The 17119-nt window shown below is 44.1% G+C and overlaps 1 protein-coding gene across 1 annotated transcript in view; it reads left to right on the top strand.

Annotated features, from left to right (window-relative positions):
• The window catches only part of LRRC8C (leucine rich repeat containing 8 VRAC subunit C), a 51257-nt gene extending 41809 nt beyond the window's left edge, over positions 1–9448 (top strand). Inside the window, exon 2 of the mRNA XM_004699272.3 lies at positions 7054–9448. Coding sequence (XP_004699329.1) covers positions 7054–9327 — 2274 coding nt within the window. The 3' untranslated portion in view covers positions 9328–9448. The remainder of the gene's footprint in view (positions 1–7053) is intronic.
• Positions 9449–17119: the final 7671 nt, after the last annotated feature.

The raw sequence follows: 17119 nt of genomic DNA, 5'->3' as shown, positions 1-17119 counted from the left end.
GAAAATGCATCCTGCATATCAGATTCTTACATTACACTTCACAACAACAAAAGTACAGTTATGAAGTAGCAATGAAAATAATTTTATGGTTGGGGGTCACCACAACATGAAGAACTGTATTAAAGAGTGGCGACATTAGGAAGGTTGAGAACCACTGCTCTAAGCCTTATGCCACAATGTTCTTTTTTTTTTTTTTGCCACACTGTTCTTCATATAATCCAATTTCTCTGATCATTGGCTCAGCATACAGATTGATGGAATTAGCTAAAAAAAATGAAGTTCCAAGAATTGATAGAAACAAGTATGATAAGAGGATACAACCTGATGCATACCTTTCCTGATGATAAACTATGCCGTTTTCCCTTGTTCTGTTCACAAATTGCCTCTTGATTCATGTGCAAATTCTACATGAGCACAATAAGGTGTTCTAGAATTCCCATTCTTTCGAAGGTTATCCATAATGTGTTACGATCCACACACTAACGTGTGGGCATAGTCACTAAAACACAAGTAAACATCTTCCTGGTACGTTCTGCTTTCAGCCAAGATCCATCTGACGTCAGCAATAATATCCTTTGTTCCACATTCTCTTCTGAATCCTGCCTGAATTTTTGGCAGCTGCCTGTCAATGCACTACTGTAATTGTTAGATCTCTCAGGGAAGACCTATACCTTGGTCCTTGGCTCCACATGAGAAAGAATTCACTCCAAAGCCTGGTTTGTGACCCAAGTGAGTTTATAGAGAATAGTAGCAGTTCCAGGTCCTACAGTGATTGGAACACAAGCCAGACAGAGCCCGTGGCACCGTTGTGGGCCTTCGGCCTAGCCACTCCAGACCGCCGCCTGACTGCTGCATTGCGCAGCAGCCCCTGGGAGAGAGAGAGCCCAGAGCAAAACCTCTGGCTTTTCAGGGGCCCCTTTGGGAGGCGTGGTCGACAATACTGGCCAACCCCACTGGCTGAATCAAATTCACCTGGCTCAGATGGGCCAGTCCAGGTGTAACGCCCACCTAGGTGTACCAGCCCTTCCTGGCCAGAAGCTCGAACCTCTGAGCATGTGCAATGGATGCCCAAGTCCCTATGCTAGCTACCTGACGTAATCATGGGCTGATCTTCAGCAAAGTTTTACTTGCAAGTGGTATCAGTTTGTTATACGGTGGTGGCTTGTGTGTTGTGATGCTGGAAACTATGTTACTGGTATGTCAAATACCAGCAGTCACCCAGAGTGAACTGTTTCGGGCAGAGTTTCCAGACTAAGAACAGAGAGTGAAGAAGGAATCAGCTGCTCGCTTGGGAGGAAGTAGCTGCCGAAAACCTTATGCATAAGCACGTAGTCTTTCAGGTTTGCATTTCTTCTTGTGTTCTTTTAGTGTAATATATGCTGAGTGTGTTCTTCATTTTTCATTTTCTAACTCTGGGTCTTTGCATATTTCATTATAGTATTTTACATTGTCTTCTCGAACTGCCTTTTGAGATATTTTGTTTAGCTTTGACTTCCTTTCCTTCACTGGCTCTAGCCACTCTGTGCTGAGGAGCGCGTTTCAAAGCTCTTCAGACGGCCACTCTCATCTTCATGTGTCTCGATGTCCTCCCACAGCTCATCGGGTCTCGCTCGTTAGTGTTCAGTGAACTTATTCTTGAAATGTGCCGAAATTCAGGTAGGATATACTCATGGTCATAGTTCGGCTCTTGTGGACTTTTGTTTCAAGCCCCTTCAGCTTCAGACTGACTTACACATGAGCAATTGATGATCCGTGTCACTGTCCGACCTGGCCTGCTTTTAGCTGCTCATGTTGCGCTTCTCTAGTCTCGTTCCACAGAGGTGGTCCGTGTGTCTTCTGTGTTCCATCTGGAGATGTCCACCCGTGTAGTCGCTGCCGGTGTTATTGACAAAAGGTATTTGCGATAAGTCATTAGTCTTGCAAAACTTCTGTCATGTGATCTCCCGCTTTGTTTCTACCACCAAGACCGTATGTTCCAACTACTGTTCCATCTTCTTTGTCTCCAACTTACATTCCAAGCACCAGTGATTATCACTGAGCAAGTAGGGAGTCCTGAGCCCTGAGACTCACACGGGCTTTTCTGTACTCCCAGACAGAGGGCACATACCTTGGCATGTGAAAGCTTCATGCTGGAACCCCTCCCAGTCCTTCCTTTAGGCATCTGTTCACTGTGTGCTCTTTTGTTCTACTAATGCTGTTATTGCAGGCATGGTATTTCCTGTGAGCCCTTACAGTACAGTACAGACAGAGGAGTATTGGGGGCTGTAGCGTTCAGTGGAAGAAGTCATGTGTACTTCCAAGCGTTTGACTCGTTCCCACTGACCTATCCCTGATTGTCTCAGAAACACGATAGAGAAGAACTGTGTGGTCAGTTGGGATCAGAATTGAAGAGGGAATGGAGTCGGTGTACGGGATGGGTTTTATTATCTAGCCCACAACTTTGTAATCTTAGTCTCCTGGGACCAAACTTTGTTGATCTTGAATTCACATTTACCCATCTCAGACAGATTCTCCCCATCTGCACCACTTTCATTCAAGCATGAAATCGTGCCCTTTTTTGTGATTTCTACAGGATTTTTGGTAGCAGATTTTACTAAAGGGTTGAGGATGTTGGAAGGTATTTACATCTCAATATAAAAATAAGGATTAAGTGTCCTGGTTTTGTTTCTCCAGAGGACCCTGTCTAACACATTGACCGGTCCTCATTCTTCTGTTCTCAGCCTTCTGGTGTTGCGATGATCTTCCTTCTAGACAGAAAAATAAAACCTGAACCTTCTAAAAAAAAAAAAAAATCAGGATTATAGACTTCCCCTCCAATCTCCTGCCAGGTTACTTGAACTACGTTCTCAAATTTAGTTTCTCTCCTACTGAGTGGCCTCGTCTCCTCTAAAATCCTGTCCAATGCCCCCTGGAATTGTTTAGCTGTCTCTTTATTGCCTTGGCAGCACCTGACCCTGTCCTTGGTGACGCGCCTCCTCTGTCCCACACCTCTTGGTACTAGATGTTTTCTTACGTAGGTGATGTTGTTCTGAGTCTTCTCAGAATGTGTTTTATGAGCGCGCGTCTTCTTACCTTGCTATACCCTGGATCACGTTCTCCTCACCTTCCTTTTTAAAGAAATCCTGTTTTTGCCTCGCTCCTGCCCAATTCTTTCTCCCCCTTCACTGCCTGCTCCCTCCCAAACACACCACGTAGCACTTAGTCTCAAGCGTTTGCCCTCCAAAAGCCACCTGAGGGTCTCCCGTAGAAGAAAGTGGTGGAGTTCTGTCTTGTGACATGTGTGTCTGTGAGCGCGTGGTGATGACCCGAGACTTAGTGTGTTTTAAACTGGATGGGGCTAGGGAACTTTCCCCCCAAAGCTTGTCGCTTACACGGCATTAGCAGCCTGGACCCTGCAGTTAGCATTCTGAAATGTGACTTGTAGGCTTTGCCAACTCTTTACATTACTAGGTCAAGGTCAAAAGAAATGAGATATAGGTTTAATTAGGCAAATCCCTCAAAAATAGAAAGAAAAAAAAGAGGTAAAACATAGATATGACTCTTGTTCGAAAGCCTGTCTACCTTTTTTTTCCCCCTGTCTTCTCTCTTTTTGGGATTAGACCTTTGAGAAGAGTGAGCTTCCCATTGCATCCCAAAAGTGCAGTTCTCAGAACTACTGTTTCTATGGAGCACGTAGGGCAATGTATTTCTTGTATTTTTCTGTAACTGTTTTGCTGTTTCGATCTTTGTTCTGTTTACTGTTGGGCTCCGTCCCACTCACTCGCCTTTTGCCCTCTTCTCTTTCATAATCCTGGACCCAGCACCTGCCTGCACAGTCGTGTGGAATTCTCCTCTCAGCTGCCTCTCTGCGGGAGTCTTTCTTGCGCTTCCTCAGCAGTGTGAACTATTGTTCTTAGTGACTAAGTCCCAATATTGTTCCTTCTCAACTGGCGTTTCTGATTCGTCAACAGCTTTGGGAGAAGAGCATTGTGTTTACCCTTCTAGCATTTCAGGGGCCATATTTCAAAAGTTCTACTTTCACTAAGTCTAAAAGAGAAATGCTGAGGCTGAGGGGAACCTCGGGAGTTTATCTACGTAGTGTCCTTATAGGCTGGGCTGTTGTGCAGATAGACAGCCTCGCAGAAGCTTGGTAAGATAAAGAGGCCCTGTGGAGCAGGGGATGACACTACTAGGCAGAAAATCAGAAAACCCGTTTGAATACTTGCCCTCCCATTCCACTTCCTCGCTCTGCGAACCATGGGCAAGCTGTTTCAGGTCCCCGAACCACAGGTTGTTGCTTCTGTTGTAGAATGAGGAGACTACTGTCTGTCTCCACAGAGGGGCAGATGCTGGCCTGTAAGGGTTCTTTGTGCAAAATATAAATACGTCCCCTATTGTGTGGATACCACCGCAAGGGCACAGCTAGATTTCAGCCTTCGCTTATCCATCCGCCGGCATCCTGATGCAATTCCATAACCTTATTTCTGTATAGCAGCTAAGGCACAGAGGCCCACGTCTTCCACTATCAGAGTAAGGAGAGGCAGCGCAGGAGAACAGTCAAGGAGCCCACCTGCTTTCTTGGGAGGAATCTAGCACCGTAAGAAAATGCCTGCCTTTGTTATCTTACACAGGATCTTGGTTCTTGCCAGTTTGTCTGCACTTCCATCACACCATTAGCAACGTCACATCAGGATTGCGGCTTCAAGGGGTCACCCCTGGAGGATGTGCTGGGGAAGCGCCCCTTTCCCGCGTGGGCTCCCTGCTTCCACCTTCCATGTCACAGGCTGTTCGAGGCTTGGCTGAGATGAAGTCGGAGAGACCACCTGGAACGGGAGCCCAGGCGCTGGCTCTCTTCCTTGTTTTTCTCTCGTGTGCCCAGCGTACTCTGACGTTTGTCTGGGCTGCCTCCTGCGAGTCTGCAGTCCGCTGGTTTCCACAGTGGGGTGCTTGGTGCGCCAAGATATAGGAAAGGTGCTCCCTTGAAGAGAGGGGTGGAGAAGAAAAATTTATTTAAAACGTTAAAAACAAAAAGAAATTACACTTTACTGACCTCTGGCCTATGGATTGGCATGTCATTTATGGGTACCAGAAACCAAAAACCCATTCCCACGGAGTCAATTCCAACTCCTAGCCACTCTATACGGCCCTCGTGGGTTTCTGAGACGTCTGATTGTTCATGGAAATAGAAAACCTCATCGTTCTGCCATAAAGCAACTGGTGGTTTTGAACTGCTGACCTTGCTGTTCGCAGCCCAACTCGTAACCATGTCAGTTGTCATCAAGTCAGTTCTGGCGCGTGGTCGCCCCTGGTGTGTCAGCGTGGGACTGTGCTCATGGCGGATGTGTAGGACATGAGGACACCCCTCCAACCTACTACTAGCACCCAGGCACACGCCTCATTTGCACTACTCAGAAATGCCGCAATCATAGATCGCTGCCCTCACTGGCCTGTAAGTGGGGAGGCAGGCTTGGGGTTTTATGTTAGGGCTAAGTGAGGAAACTGGTCGGACGCTCAGACTGCGGAGGCATGTGCTATCCTTGTCTACCTTCGGATTTAAGTGGAAAGCGCGTCCTCCCGCTTTGTCTTTGAGGACAGGGCTTTATCAAGCTCAGCGTAAAGCTTCCTTTCAAAATGAGTTCCTTTGGCTTCATCCCAGAAATACAGTACTATAAAATAAGAATGCAGGGTCTGGGCTGGATGACGCGAGGCAAGTCCCTTAGCCTTTTGGCGGCGTTTATTCTTCTCCTCTGTGAAACAGGAAGCATCCAAGTACCCGCTTCAAAGGACTCATGTAACCAGTATGAGGTCAGCCAGACATTAAGCACAATGAAGTTTGCTACTGCCATTGCTTGAATCCCCCGCCTCATAGACATCCCGAGGTGTGTGTCCTCTGCATCCAGATGCGAGCTGGAACTAGAAGGCCCCGGTCCAGCCCTGGAAGAGTTTCTTCACTCTATAGCCGTTTGCTGCGGACACTGACAGACCAGAGCGCTGCCAAGTGTGGGATGTCCCAGTGCATGGTCAACCATGTGCTCTGTTTGATGGCCCGTCTTCCTTGTCAGCAGCTGGGGTCACCTTCCCACATCACAGCAGTCCACGTGCTGCTGAACTCCCGTTTCTGTTTTTACACAGGGGTGCGTATGTCTTTGCTGTGAAGAATCAGTACATCCTGTGAATTTCTAGCCATTTAACATTTTAAGGTACAATGAGATCTATCCTTTATGTTATCAATGCCACACGTCGTTGCTGACAACCTCTTGCTCTGCATTATTTGAATATTTTAAAAATAGTTGTTCTTTCATGGATTTCTTTCTGTGGATGATGCGTCTGGGTTGGCTCCTAATGTATTCTCCCATCCTTCCACTTCTTCAAAAAGGAGGTGTTCTCTCTCCCAAATCCATCTTCCTGGACTATTAGACATTCTCCGTGCTTAATAATTCTTTTCAAGAAATTAAAAAACATAAGGTTTCTCCATGTAAGATATTTTGTGAAAAGATAGCAAGTCAGACTTAATTATTTTATTATTGGACACGTCTGTATTCCCTTTCTTTGAAGAAGTGGCTTTATAAAAGCTCAATAAAATTCCTATTATATCAAAGACATTCACAGGATAGAGGCAGACAAATAAAAAAGGATTTTAAAGATGGGAATTTCTAGATTTCCTCCTTCTAATCCTTTTATACCCTCATACATAAACTAATGACAAGCGTCTTAGAGGCCAATTGAAAAATTAGTCGAAGAGTACATATATCCTACCTAGTCCAATGAGCAATTTTCCCAGCCTCTAGAGAGATAACGTTTTTTAATTATAGGAATGTTCCCTATTTTGCTGTGGCTTATTCTATATCCTAATACAAACCCGCTGTCTTTTGTGTCATGAACAAGGTTAGATATTTCATTTTTGTCAATATAACGAATGGACTTGGAATAAAATCTTAGTGCTGGAACTGAAAGTTGTATATTCTCCAGGCCAAAGAAATGGACATTTATTGGACGCAATTGCTGCTTTCTGAGCACTAATGACGTTATATTAGCCCTTTGAGTAATATCCTTTGAAATGTTTCTGTGTTTCAGGTCATGCAGGACAAGATCATCTGCCTTCCGAAAAGAGTGCAACCTTCCCAGAACCATTCTTCTGTTTCGAATGTCTCTCAGGCCGTTGCCAGCACCACCCCACTGCCTCCCCCTAAACCATCGGCCACAAACCCCGCCACTGTGGAAATGAAAGGGCTGAAGACAGATTTGGACCTTCAGCAGTACAGTTTTATAAACCAGATGTGTTATGAGCGGGCCCTGCATTGGTATGCCAAATACTTCCCTTATCTCGTCCTCATCCATACCCTGGTCTTCATGCTCTGCAGCAACTTTTGGTTCAAATTCCCTGGGTCCAGCTCCAAAATAGAACATTTCATCTCCATCCTGGGGAAGTGTTTCGACTCTCCCTGGACCACGCGGGCTTTGTCAGAAGTGTCTGGGGAAGAGTCCGAAGAAAAGGACCACAGGAAGAATAACATGAGCCGGGCGAACACCATCCAGTCTGCTCCAGAAGGCGGCTTGGTCAACTCCCAGTCTTTAAAGTCAATCCCGGAGAAATTTGTGGTGGACAAATCCACTGCCGGGGCCCTGGACAAAAAAGAAGGGGAGCAAGCCAAGGCCTTATTCGAGAAGGTGAAGAAGTTCAGGCTGCATGTGGAAGAAGGGGACATCCTGTATGCCATGTATGTTCGCCAGACTGTCCTTAAGGTCATCAAATTCTTGATCATCATCGCATATAATAGCGCCCTGGTTTCCAAAGTCCAGTTTACAGTGGACTGTAATGTCGACATCCAGGACATGACCGGGTACAAAAACTTCTCTTGCAATCATACCATGGCACACTTGTTCTCAAAACTCTCCTTTTGCTACTTGTGCTTTGTAAGTATCTATGGACTGACGTGCCTTTATACCTTATACTGGCTCTTCTACCGTTCTCTACGGGAATATTCTTTTGAGTACGTCCGACAGGAGACTGGAATCGATGATATTCCAGATGTGAAAAATGACTTTGCTTTCATGCTTCACATGATAGATCAGTATGACCCTCTCTATTCCAAGAGATTTGCAGTGTTCCTCTCGGAAGTCAGCGAGAACAAATTAAAGCAGTTGAACTTAAATAACGAGTGGACTGCCGACAAGCTGAGGCAGAAGCTGCAGACAAATGCCCACAACCGCCTGGAACTGCCTCTTATCATGCTCTCTGGTCTTCCAGACACCGTTTTTGAAATCACAGAGTTACAGTCTCTCAAACTGGAAATCATTAAGAATGTCATGATTCCAGCCACGATTGCGCAACTCGACAACCTGCAAGAGCTCTCCCTCCACCAGTGCTCCGTCAAAATCCACAGCGCAGCGCTGTCTTTCCTGAAGGAGAACCTCAAGGTCCTGAGCGTCAAGTTTGATGACATGCGGGAGCTGCCCCCCTGGATGTACGCACTCCGGAGTCTGGAAGAGCTCTACCTGGTTGGTTCTCTAAGTCACGACATTTCCAAAAATATCACCCTGGAGTCCCTGCGGGATCTCAAAAGCCTTAAAATTCTCTCCATCAAGAGCAACGTGTCCAAAATCCCTCAGGCAGTGGTGGACGTTTCCAGCCACCTCCAGAAAATGTGCATTCATAACGACGGCACCAAGCTGGTGATGCTCAACAACCTGAAGAAGATGGTCAACCTGACCGAGCTCGAGCTGGTCCGCTGCGACCTGGAGCGGATCCCCCACGCCGTGTTCAGCCTGCTCAGCCTCCAGGAACTGGACCTGAAGGAGAACAACCTGAAGTCCATCGAAGAAATTGTCAGCTTCCAGCACTTGCGAAAACTGACGGTGCTCAAGCTGTGGCACAACAGCATCGCCTATATCCCGGAGCACATCAAGAAGCTCACCTGCCTCGAGCGGCTGTCTTTCTGCCACAACAAAATCGAGGTGCTGCCTTCCCACCTCTTCTTGTGCAACAAAATCCGCTACTTGGACTTAGCCTACAACGACATTCGCTTCATTCCGCCCGAAATAGGGGTCCTACAAAGTTTACAGTATTTTTCCATCACCTGTAACAAAGTGGAGAGCCTCCCAGATGAACTCTACTTTTGCAAGAAACTGAAAACGCTAAAGATTGGGAAAAACAGCCTATCAGTGCTTTCTCCGAAAATTGGAAATTTACTATTTCTCTCCTACTTAGATGTTAAAGGCAATCACTTTGAGATCCTCCCTCCTGAGCTGGGTGACTGTCGGGCTCTGAAGCGAGCTGGCTTAGTCGTCGAAGACACCCTGTTTGAAACTCTGCCTTCTGATGTCCGGGAGCAAATGAAAACAGAATAACGTATTTTGGTTTAAAGTTTGACTGAAACACGCTACTACCAAATACAGTGTCGATGATTAGGTAGTCTTAATGCCGTTACTTTTTTTTTAAACACAAAACAAAATGTACACAAGATTGAGTGAGGAGTATGTATATTTTTAATAAAAATTTACTTGTATTTTTTTCAGTATTGATATTTTAAAGTTTTGCTTGTTCTGGAAACTATTATCTAGTGGTGTTGTGCTGTCAGAAATAGATGGTTCCGTCTAGGAGTTTGTTTCGTTTTGTTTTGTTGTTGCTTTAACTCATTGTTCTGAAAAGGAGGAAATTTTGCGTTGCATGCTTTGAGATATTTTTATAATCCAGGAAGATATTTTGCCAAGGTCATTGTTCACTTGTTTACACCTGTTCAGGGTCCGCTTTTGGTTTTCATTGTGTGTTCTGTACCAAGAATCTGTGCTAATTATTTCAATACCCAGCTGCCTTCTCCACTGGCCAAGTCCTTCGTGCTACACACACGCACACACCACACACACACACCATCTGTAGCATGTAAATTCACAGAAGTCCATTGTCACAGAATAGTTTCTCAAATCCTCCCCCTCTAACAGCACCCTAAAGTAGGTGATTCCATTCACCTGATGGTTACACTGAACCTAAGACAAGGAATTTGTTAGTGCATGAAGACAACAGCCTTCAGTGGTGGGCATGCTTGATCACCTACTATTTTAACTGTTTTTAAAATATCAGTTAAAAACTATACACAGACGCTTCCCTCCTCCCTTTCATCTCAATACTGCTATGTAGTGCTGGTGAAGAACCTTACAGAAATTAGATTCATTTTAATATTCTAGTCAATAATTACATTTCCAAATCATAGAACTAGATGCCTGGATTTGGGGTAATTTAATAATCTTCAATATCTTGACATGTGGGTGCATTCATTGGGGGAATAAGTTCACTACTAAAGCTTTGTTAACTAGCTGGGCATTCCACCGAGGCTCTCTCCCATCCCCTGGGCAGCGAGGTAGTGGTAACTACTCAAATTCCAACTGCTGCTCACGGTAACTGCCTGGTATATTAATCTATTTCGCTGAAGCCTGCCCACGCTGGGGTTTGCTAGTGATGCAAGCTTTGGAACTCTTTTGCTCTCTTTGGCTTAAAATAAGTATCTCATCCAATACGGTTCTGTTATTATTTTTATTTTAATGTGAATACATTACCAAGTGGTTGCCACTTAACAATAATTACTGCCTGGTGGTCAGCAGAGCTTTAATTCATCTTAATATTTAAAATCCACCATCATGTGGGTCTTAGGCAAATTCCTCACTGACCACTAAGCTGTGTTGAGCAAGAAAATGAAGTACACTATTTGTGACCACAACCCAAGGCCAATACTACTGATCATGGGGGCTTTGTTCTATGTATCAAATTCACATTGACCTTCTTCAGATCTCTTGTCTGATCTAGGAAGCTTTTGGGAAGTGATGGATGAAAGGAGGAAGAACATTTGGGGGTTTAAAAATGCTATTTTAAAAAATGTGGATCCTGTTTATGAACAGTGACGTGTATTTAGGGGTAGAACTGTCTGTTTCGAACAAACTGACTTAAAAATCTCGGCAGATTGTCCATGGCCAACCATGGCAAAAAGGCCCTCTTGAAAGATCAGCTGAGATAGCGGCTTATACACTGGGTGCATTCTTTCTCTAGATAAAATTTATAATTGTTTTTTTCTATATAACCCTTCAAAAGGGATCTATTCAGGTTTAACATTACATTTATGCTAAAGTCCTTAACGGGTATTAATGGACAATCTCGTGGATTCAGAAGGGAAGCTAAGTTATTAGTAGCTAACTTTTACCACTTGTAGCAATTTGCTCAAACTTCCAAAAGAATATGACTCATTTCTTAAGGATTTCCCTCCCCAATCTAAGTTTTAAAATACCACCCAGTAACTCAGTCAGCATTTTATGGCTTCGTGTGTTGACTGAAAAAGAAAATTCTTACATGTTTCTGTTCGATTTTATAAAAATGCTAAAGTCTCTAAATTAATTCTGAGTCTAAATTTTCTGGCTCTGACCCTTTTTAATTTTGTAGTATTCTGTTGACACTCACAAGTAGAACATTCAATTACTAGTTAGCCTTTAAACAGGAAACTCAGGTCAATGAACTGCTGACTTTTCTAGCATCCTTTAACTGATCCATGTAGAAGAGTATTTACGTCATCACTTTCCGTGTTTTACAAGTGCTCTTGCTGAAAAGGAGCAGCTAGCTCTGTTTCTCCAACCTCTATAGGCCTGAGGAGAAACTGCCTCTGTAAATACAAAAGCACTGCATGTATCCATCACTCCGATGGCTGTTTGCAGCCCCTGTGGGTACGCGTTTTGGTCAGTTTAAATGATTACAAGGAGAACAAGCCCTTGTCTCAGCCGGTCTGGTGGAAACCATATAGAAGAACACAAATACCAATGAAACCCACTGGAAGTTCACACCTCTGAACAGGAGGCCAGTTTCTTAGGTGTTGTCCTTTGGGTTTTGTTGTGTTTTTTAACCCAGCACCATTAATAGAGAGGTTCTTGCTATGGCCAAATCTGGTATTTACTATGATACATTTTTCCTATTGTTCACCTAACCTTTTGTCTGTCAGCACACTTACTGAGGGTGTCCATGGTGTCCTACCCAGCAGGCACTGCCTGCGCACAGAGGCTTGCAGAATAGGACTGCCCTAGGCTTTTCTTCCTTTCGCCACGCAGTCTCCCCTGGTTCTGGAGCAGTCTTTGGGGAGGGGAGCGTCAATGACCTGGCGTCCTCCCGGGGTTGCTTTGGTTAAGGGACCTGTACTGTCTTGCAACACACTGTCTCGTTATTGCTGATTCTGTGGCACAGAAAACATTTTTATTTTTATCCCTTGTTATTGTTTCCCTTCAAGAGCAGTTTTACTATTGTTTATCTTCCTAATTCTACCATAAGAAAAGGAGCCCTGGTGGTGGAGTGGTTTACATGTTGGGCTGCTAACCGTGAGGTTAGCCGTTCGAAACCGCTATCCGCTCCGTGGGAGGAAGGTACGGCTTTTTACACTCGTGAAGAGCCACAGTCTCAGAAACCCACATGGGGGCAGTTCCACCCTGTCCTAGAGGGTTGTCACCAGTCGGAATTGACTTGATAGCAATGAGTTGGGGGGGTTTTGTTTGGTTTGGGGGTTGTGTTTTGTTGATTTGGTGGGGGGGGGGCTCATAGGAAAAGTCTACTCTTTCTGTAGTTTATATTACTCTCTAATTTCATACCAAGTCCTTGATAAATAGAAGTATCATGCTTACATAAATGGTGAACATTCACGCTCCATCAGCATGGCAGACAGCAGCAGTGCTTAGTAATGAACAAGGAAGATGCATTTCGACAGCAGCTTTGGCTTTAGAGACCAACTTCAGACTTAGCCGGCAGTTGGCAACACTATTCAGACAGTTCACATTTGTGGTGGGATCTCAGTAACTCAGGGCGGAGACCCATACTAATCTTCCAAAATAAATTTGCGAAATAGCGCAGTTGTTGGAAATAGGATTGCCTCGGGCTTCTCTCATTTTATCTTGTGTATTTGGAAACATTCTGAGAAAATTTGGACAGTCTCAGCCAGACCTGCCCATTGATTTTCCAAACTTGTGACATGCTTGTGAGCCAATTTCACGGCAGCTTCTAAAGTAGAGGTAGCTGCTCTTCCTCCTAATAAAGAGAAAGGACTGTCAATCCCACTTCCCGTCTCCCCTTCCCCAACCCCAGGAAGTTTATTATTTTATCCCAGGACCTCAAACGGGGTATCGAACTTTGGCCAGCTTGATTTCTGTGTTAGATAACTTCTCAGCTTGGTTTGTAATGGGGTACGCATTTGCTGCCTCTGAGTCTCTCCCTGTCCCCCTGGGTCCCCCTCATTAAGGAGTATTTCGATTAGGGTGGGAATCCCACGCCTGTTGTGCTGTTTTCCTTCGTCACCTGTGTTTCTCTCACCACCTGTCTGCAGGGGCAGATTACCTAACAAAGTAAGCACGGGTTTACTTGTGCTTAGTTACTGGTCTGTGGTGAACAGTTTCATGTGTTCTTTGCCACATCAGTCCGACACTGAGGCCATCCGTATGTGTCCAGATTGTGTCAGATGCTGGCGAATCCTCGAAGACTGTCGGGAAAATGCTTGGACATTGACTGTCGTAATGTAAAGCCACAATTTAAAGTCTTAACATAGGAAGAGAAAATAACTTAAATAAAGTCCTTTTTGTAATTGACAATTGAGGTCCGCCCCCTTTCTTGCTTGCTTTGAGAAATCATGTGTTTAGACCTTCTGTGTGTCTTTGCGGCCCTTCGGCTGTCCGGAAGGCTCCTGTGCCCGGCAGGAAATGGGCCACGGAGTGTCTACTGTGCATTCCTTCACTTTGTGTTTCTGCAGTTGTGACTCATTCTTTCCTTCCTTATTCACGGGGCTGTGTCTCCCTAAGGTGCCCCTGGAGTTTCATTGGGGTGATTCGTGCCGTGATAGGCAGTCTGGAGTGCAGTTCCTGCGCCTGTGCCAGATCAGGTTGCACAAGGGCTGTCCAGCCAGCTTTCAGTAAATACTTCTACAGTAATGACTGCAGTTACCTAAAAGAAGCAGCAGGGTCCTCACAGCTGGGAGGCCTCCCCTAATTAACCATCTTCATTCACTGAAAGCCCAGGGAAGCTCCCTACAAGAAAGCTTTGTGTACCACCGATGCTTAAGGAAACGTGTGAGCAGTAACTCAGTTACTGCCACCTTCCATCTTTGGTCACCTTCCACATCTGTCTGTAGTTATTTGTGACCCACTTAATTTACTGATGGTCAGCTCTTTGGAGACCAATGAGTACAGAGATGAGCGTTTCAGAAGGCAAAGAGAAACCATGTGTAGTGTCAGGAATTTAGAAGGGATTGTATGAGCGTTTTGAAGAACTTTGGAGAGAAGAGCTGGGAAGTGCCGATAGATTAGGGACGTGTTTTCAGTGTACTTTGCTGGTAAAAAGGCTACAGACCAGCCATCCTCTACTATCCCATCGTCAGTCCTTTCATTGACAAAGGTGGTTGACATAAACCTTAATGTTTACTAAAGTTATCCAGCTGTTTGCTATTGGTGGCTCACAAAGTGCACGATGAACATTTTGTCTTGGCTGGAGACGCTAACATGAAAGATAAGAGGGGTCATGTAAATCAATTAGGGATGCGGGGTGGTGCCCAAGGTCTGTATTTCTGAATGGAAGCTGTGTCTCATCCTGAATATTCATAGAAGTAGGAGGAAAATGGGAAAACTGTTCATAAGCAGCAGCATCTCGTATTATTTGAGTACAGGCTCAATTTCATATTTGTACAAAATAATGTGTAAGTAAGGATTCATGTGGTCAGGCATGCTGCGACATTCATGAGTATCGTTTACAGTGTTGGACTGTCTCACATGAAAGAATTAGATAAAGGCCTTATTCCCAAACACCTAGACTAAATTGGTCGATTCCCACTGTTTGGATTAAGGGATTCTTCCCATATTAGTTTGGGGACAGACTGAAGAAGGACTTTCTGTTTAACCCACTGCCGTGAAGGCCATGCCTGCGTGGCGCTCCGTGGGGTATGGGACTTGGTCAGTCTTCACAGATGCAGACTGCCTCAGCTTTCTACCACAAGCAACTGCTGGATTCAAGCCACAGTCTTCGTTAGCAGCTCACGTATGCTACAAGGGCTCCTTTCATCCTTTAGGGAATTCATTTTATTTCAACTCAAACTACATCTAAGCATCATCTAAAATGTTTGTTTCGATTCTTATTACTAATCTCAGGAAATATAGATCTTACGAAAACTGACACAAAAGAGGCATTGTGGAAATTTGGCGTTTTATGTATTCTTCATAGTTCTTGCAAGGAAAAAAAATCAACTTTCCAGTTTTGTATGTGAAAATGTATACCACACAATATACAGTCAGTCAGTGTTTTGACAAGCACAACTCAGTGACCATGGTTACATGTTACATTTCACATTCTGCTCCTGCTCTCACCCATGTCTCTTCAGTCATGGATTTAGACTGCCTGTGAAGTTCTCATTTGTACTTTAGAGTTACTGTAAGTTTGATCTCACACGGATGATTCTGTACACACAAGGCTTGAGGCAAACATCATTTCTTGAGTTAAATTGTTTAACTTAAAGATAACTTCATGGAATAGTCGAAGTTCACGGTTTAAAGATGATTTCCATAAAAATTTGAATATTTTCCCACAGTTTTTTTCCTTTTGATCAGGATCTAAACATTGATTCCTTCCTTGATCAAAATGGTCAGTAGTGGTCGCTGGACACTATTCCTTCTGGTCTCCTGACAAAGAGTTCATAGTGGCAATCAGACCCGCGGTCCGTTTCCTTCTTTAATGCCTGCATATACTTTTGTTCTTCTGATCTGGGGAAATAGATACCCAATTTCGATGTCTTGGGTGGCCACGCAAGCCTTTAAGACCTCAGGCACTACTCGCTAAACAAGTCAGAACAAATGCTCCAAAGACCAGCTTAGACTAATTGATTAGTAGGCCCAGGAAACGAGGGCCCTAAATGTGCCACCCAAGAAAACAAATTCCTGGAGGTGTTAAATTGTACCAAAGTAGCATCAATAATTGTAGCCTTTTGCCTTGTTTTGTTTTATTCTAAGGAGGTCTTTTTGGGCAGCTGTTCTTTTAAGTTTAAAGATAACACTTTATTTGCCGTTTTGCCCATTTTTCTGGTCCACAGCTCAATAATATCAGGTACCTCATCAAATTGTGTAACCTTCACTCTTCCGTTGATGCCCATGACCTCATCAGCATAGACCAAATCCACCACTTCATAAAACTGATTTTGCTTCTCCCGCCTCGCAACCCTGCTAACCTCTGTGGACCAGTGGTCTCCATATATGAGGGCTTCAAAAAGTTCTAAAAATGGACACTAGAATTAAAAGATACTGAAATTATTCCGTGAATTTTTGAAGCCCATTCACATTTAGTTTGTCATTTCATATTAGAGAGAATGTAAGTGTCCTTTTGTGGTTGACATTGGACTCAGCATCAGGTCTTCAAGGTTCATCCATGTTACTATCTAGATCAGCCCTTCATTCCGATTAGTACTCCATTGTGTATACTAATAAATTTCACATCTTGTTTATCCACTGGGGTGGACACTTGGGTGGTTTTCTTTTTTTTTTCTATTGTAAATAGTACTGCCATAAACATCATAGTACATATGTCTATTCGTGTCACTATTTTTAGGTCCATAGGGTGGGATTTCGCAATTGTATAGTTCAGATTGAAATTGAAGAAAATAAAACAAGCCCATGAGAGCCAAAATATGACCTTGAGTCTATCCCACCTGAATTTTGAGACCATCTCAAGAACAAAGTTGATACACTGAACGCTAGTAACAGAAGAGCTGACAAGCTATGGGGTGACATCAGGAACAGCAGACATGAAAAAGGCAAAGGTCATTCAAAAGACAGAAAAGAAAAAAGGTCAAAGTGAATATCAGAAGAGACTGAAACTTGCTCTTAGTCGTAGAGTAACTACGGAAAGTGGAAGAAATGAAGTAAAAAAGCTGAAAAAAATTTAAAGGGTAGCTCACGAAGATAAACTAGTATAGTGAAACATACAAAGAACCATGTTTAGGGGGGCGGAGAAGGAAACATCTCAACTTGAAAGTACTGAAGGAAAGGATGCAAGCCTTGACGTGCAATATTGAAAGATTCTATGGGGAAATACTGAATCTGCAGGAAGCATCAAAAGAAAATGGGAAGAGTTACTATTCCAAAACTAAGAGGT

This window comes from Echinops telfairi, unplaced genomic scaffold (genome assembly GCF_000313985.2).
Source record: "Echinops telfairi isolate 266 unplaced genomic scaffold, ASM31398v2 ScPeMD7_443;HRSCAF=831, whole genome shotgun sequence".
Lineage (NCBI taxonomy): Eukaryota > Metazoa > Chordata > Mammalia > Afrosoricida > Tenrecidae > Echinops > Echinops telfairi.
This window is presented reverse-complemented; position numbering and strand designations above follow the sequence as displayed.